Raw genomic sequence first — 4859 nt, 5'->3', positions numbered from 1 at the left:
AGATGGGAGGTTTTTGAGAAAGTCAAAACAAAGGATTCTAACAGAGAAGAAGTGAACAATCACAGCCCTTTTGAATATTCTCTGCCTAGATGAACTGTCCTTTACAGTGTTATCATCCAAGTCTTAAACTACATTTTGTCCATAAGAGAAGTTAATTTTATGCAATATCTACACAGAAAAATGTTGAAGACTTCTTCTAGAAGTATTTTTTTTCCGCAGTAACTTCTGCATGACAACATTTTGTTTTCTGAATGATACAATACACACGATTGTAATATAGTGTATGGAATGTGAATGAGAACAAGGAGTCAGCAAGAAAAAAAAAATCGATATTACTCAAGACAGGCCCATGTACATCCAGTGGCAGATTACAGTCACTACCACTAGGTCAGCTCTAAAGGGGGAAGAGACCCCTATCGGCACCTAACCCTTATTACAACTGACACAGTGCAGCAAGAGGCCACCTGCTATCACAGATAATTCATAATTGACTTATTGTCTTTACATTTTTAAATTTACTGACAATGAGCCTGTTATACTGAATGCAAACTGTAGAAGCCTTGGGATGCTATGTACAGCAACATTTATTATACATCTAAACTGTCGTTTAAACGTTCCAGACAATTTTCTGTCTTAATTGCTCAGGCTTATTGCCCTGCACCGTTTTATGTGAAGAGACAAAAATGCTGTAAACTCAAGTCTCCCCGTTTTCCTCGAGTTTCACTCATATCCACTTGTTTGTAAACGCTGCATACGGAGGTCTTCAGTTTTTAAATAGTTGCACTCAGTATGTTTCAACCTACAACATCCTACTTGCAACCTTTACTGGAAGGCAACACATGAAAGCAGAATATTTTAAAGCAATGGTCATTATTCATGAGAAAATCTTTAATCTGGAATTTAACCAAGAATATCAGTAAAAATCAGAATACTACTACTACTTACTACTAGAACTCTTTTTTTGATAAATTATGCAACTGCCAAATTAAATGTCCTTTTCAGTATTAAGGATAATAGTGATCCTTTAAGAGTGGCTGACGTGCGACACTTGTTAAGCCTCGCTCGGTTAGCTACTGACAACAAAAATATGTTCTGATAAATGATTTGTTTATTAACAGCATGTGATGTACAGAATGCTTGAACAGTACCCTTTTCCTCCACACCGTTAAACAAGAGTACCTGTGTAAATAATGTATGCATAAATGTTTACTACAACCCGCAACGTTTCATTTTAACCATTTAAGGAAGTGCTTGTGAAAGCAGCATTTATACACCATTGGTTTTTAGGAAACAGAAGACCAAACTGATTTTTCCCCCAAAAATACTGACAACACAGAAGTCTTTTTCATTCTTTATTTTTTATACGGAACTGAATATCTAGATGCCTCTGGGTGTCTTGAAATTCATTCCAACAGTGGGCTGGGTCACCTGTAGATTGGAGAGGCTGCCGAAGTCCTGTAACAAACATGAAAGCGTCAGCTTTTTGGAGTCTGCAGTCAACAAAACACAATCTTAAACTATTGGTTTACAAATACAAAGCATAAAATTAATTATGACCATAAACGTCACATATCAAATATCATATCACAAGCCTGTACTGCTTGATTAGAGCACACACAACATGAGCAGAAAAACTGGAAGAAAATAGGCAGAAAAAACAGCTGTTTGTGAGGGAAGCCTCCCTGCTGACACACGTAAAGCTTTCTCATGCTGCTCATTAGGGCCAATAGAGTAATTAAATATGAAATGAAATACTTCCTGTTTGTACACCATTTCCTACCACAGTTTCTATCTAAACAACTGACCACACAAACTTATCTGTGCTAGTCAACTGAATGTACCATTTTATGTGTTCAAAACACGTCACTCCTGGAGATGCACTTTAAAAGAAATCTTAGGTATCTGAAAGGGTGAAGAGGTTCAGGTTCAAGCCATGTTTCTTTAATCATTAAACATGAGGAAATTCTCAAAATACAGCTGCCACCAATTCAACAGACTGTTTTTGGGAAACTTGGCCATAAGCATGATCATAAGACTGAGGGAATTAAATATTCAGATGATCAGACACACTACGGTTTTCTAGATGGGACTCTAAAGAGCCCACTTCAGTGTAAATGACAAAAATGGAAACCTTTAACTTTTGTTTCAAAAATAGAATGGTGGGGAAAATGTAGCATTGGTCAACGGGCCTGAAGAACTGGAGGGTGTATTTCTTGAGTCTAAGCTGCATTTTAAATCCCATTGTTTCCTAATACAGTCCCAATGCCTAAAAGAGAAAGTTCTGTTTGTACTTATCCAGGTATTCCCCGTCTATCTAGAGTGACAAAGATTGCGTAAAGGCTTGCAGCAACAATGACTGCCTTTGCTTTTCAGGAGTCATTGTTGCTTTTTCTACCATAGTACTGCAAATGCAATGGATTCCCCATGGAGTAATTCCAAACACTAACAGAAGTGTTATTTTGGGCACAAAAAAGCAACAGTGCTTGAACTGACACTGATAAAATCAGCAAGGGGAGTCCAGAGCCTTCCCTCTCAGAAAAAAACAAAAAAAATCATACAACCAATAATTTCCCATTACAAAGACATGGAGCAGAACAGCTGAAGCCTGACTAAAAGACCTCTAATTTACCTGGAGGTCAGACCTGGAGGTTAAGTATGTGCACTTAACTAGATAAGGATTTAACCACTCCCCAACCTAAAAAAAAAAAAAAACACTTACCAGCATCTTCAACATCTCCTTGGTATCAGGATCCACTTCAATGATCTCCTGGTCCAAAGCAGACACCTGTACAGTGCAATTTCAGAAAGAATTGATGTGAGGGTCCATGATGAGTATACTCATTAAATCAGTCAGACAGCAGCACAGTTTTACATAAAACTGTCATTTCAACAGTTTGGGAATGGTTGGGAAGCCAGTTGGGTGCCTGGTTAGCACATCTTAAGGGTCACACTGACCTCTGGGACATAGTTGTCCCTCCTCTCTCTCTCCTCCTCCTGAAGCTTGATGGAAATGCCTCTGACAGGACCCCTCTGGATGCGTTTCATCAGATGGGTGACATACCTGCACGAAAAGGGACAAATCATCCATATCAAATATGACCTGTCACTTTCAGTATTCAGAATTTTGATCCAGGGAAGCTTCAGAAACACACACACACATTTCTATCATGTATGACCATTGATCAGACATATAGAAAAGATGGGACATATGCACACACAAATAAGGCAATGAAAATGTTAGTCAATTCATAAATGACAAGCCAACTTCAACATCTAAAAATGTGCGCTAGGATTGGAAAAACAAATTCTGTACTGAACTTCATATTTGCAATGTTCATTTTTCCCTGGCAGAAATAAATGATAACGTCAGGACTTTGTTATTTCAACCACTGTACACATCTCTGATCAGAACATTCTTAAACCTCCAATGCATGTACATAAGTACTGAAAACATCCAGTGAGTCTCCAGGACACACTCTGGAGTTTATACATCACCAAAACTGATCAGCCTTTTTTAAACCATGAAATATACCACTGTTTCATCTTGTCTGCGACAGCGGCTATACACAAAACAGTGGACAGGGTTCACTTACCCAGCAATCTTGTTACGAAGAGGCTTGCTTGGGATGATGGCGATCTCCTCACACACTCTCTTGTTGGTGTGGAAGTCATTGCCTAGACGGGTGTAGTATTTTTCAATGATGACCCGGGCGGCCTTTTTCACGGTCTTTGTCCTGACACGACCCTAAAGAATATATAAAGTAGAATTAGCTTCTCTGGTCAACCACGGACCTCCATTTGGGTTGCAGTAACATTCTAGGGGGAGAGAAAATATCTGAAAACAGTGACTCTCCCATTACATATAATACTAAATATGCTTCTTGATGCCAAATAAATTATTCTAAGTCTGTTTTAATGCATACTGCACAATGCTGTCGTTTATATTTCAGACACCTTCAATAGAAGGCTCAAAATAGCACAGTTGTAGAGTTTAACTTGCTACATCGCTACAGGTACAGAATAATTTCCGACACAGAAAATAATCACAGCTGGGTGTACTATGGATATAATGAAAAGCCAGCGATAAGTACCACACGCAATGGGCCGTGTTAAAAAGTATCGTAAACTCAAAATCTATTTTACAGCATCTCCCATGTACTTCGGCCAGTGTTCCGTCTCGCTAATGCTAGTCTGCCCCTTCGGCTGTCAGTGATAATTACCGTTTTCAAATGTGTTCAAAATTAAACAATGATAAGTAGAAAATACCTAATATGCTTATCAAGACTTTAAAAATGAGCTCAAATTAGTGAAGCTTTTATAATATCGCGGGTCAAAGAAAATGATTCCTCCGTTTACAAGACCAGTTAAGACCCAAGACATCATACGAGAAATCGCTTAATTCGATGAAAAACCTGTGCAATAAAGTTTGTTTAAGATATTTCAACACATATATATCTGATCTGTTACAAAACTGAACGTGATTTTCCAGTTTCGGGGAAAGATTACAGCGGATTACTTATTACAATGTACCCACCATGTTGAATTTTCGCTGGGAAAGAGACCCACAATTCTTCTGAGCGGAAGTTTATTGGAAAGAGCGGAAGCTGATTTTAAGAGTCTCGTGTATTATATTTACTGGCCCCTAGTGGCCGGTCCTCCATAAGCACCTCGATATTGTAACTTAAGTCGTGAAAGAAAATACCCATTAACGATTATTATGATACTATCAGTGACGAACCGGGAGTCGATCTTGATGAGCTTTTAATCTGCTACATCTTAAACTGGCTACAAATTTATAAACGATGGAAGTCGAACCTGGGGCAAAAGAAAAGGGCAAGGCTATCCTTCAGGGTGTTAAA

At 38.4% G+C, this 4859-nt stretch overlaps 1 protein-coding gene across 1 annotated transcript; it reads right to left on the bottom strand.

The window, feature by feature from the left end:
- Nucleotides 1–1339: 1339 nt before the first annotated feature.
- Nucleotides 1340–4568, bottom strand: rps17 (ribosomal protein S17). The gene is made up of 5 exons (XM_030765821.1): nucleotides 4535–4568; nucleotides 3594–3745; nucleotides 2956–3061; nucleotides 2720–2785; nucleotides 1340–1455 (listed from the first exon to the last, which is right to left on the bottom strand). Exons 1-5 carry the CDS (start codon nucleotides 4535–4537, stop codon nucleotides 1378–1380), a joined length of 405 nt encoding a protein of 134 aa, XP_030621681.1. The 5' UTR covers nucleotides 4538–4568; the 3' UTR covers nucleotides 1340–1377.
- Nucleotides 4569–4859: the final 291 nt, after the last annotated feature.

Source organism: Chanos chanos, chromosome 2 (assembly GCF_902362185.1).
Source record: "Chanos chanos chromosome 2, fChaCha1.1, whole genome shotgun sequence".
NCBI lineage: Eukaryota > Metazoa > Chordata > Actinopteri > Gonorynchiformes > Chanidae > Chanos > Chanos chanos.
This window is presented reverse-complemented; position numbering and strand designations above follow the sequence as displayed.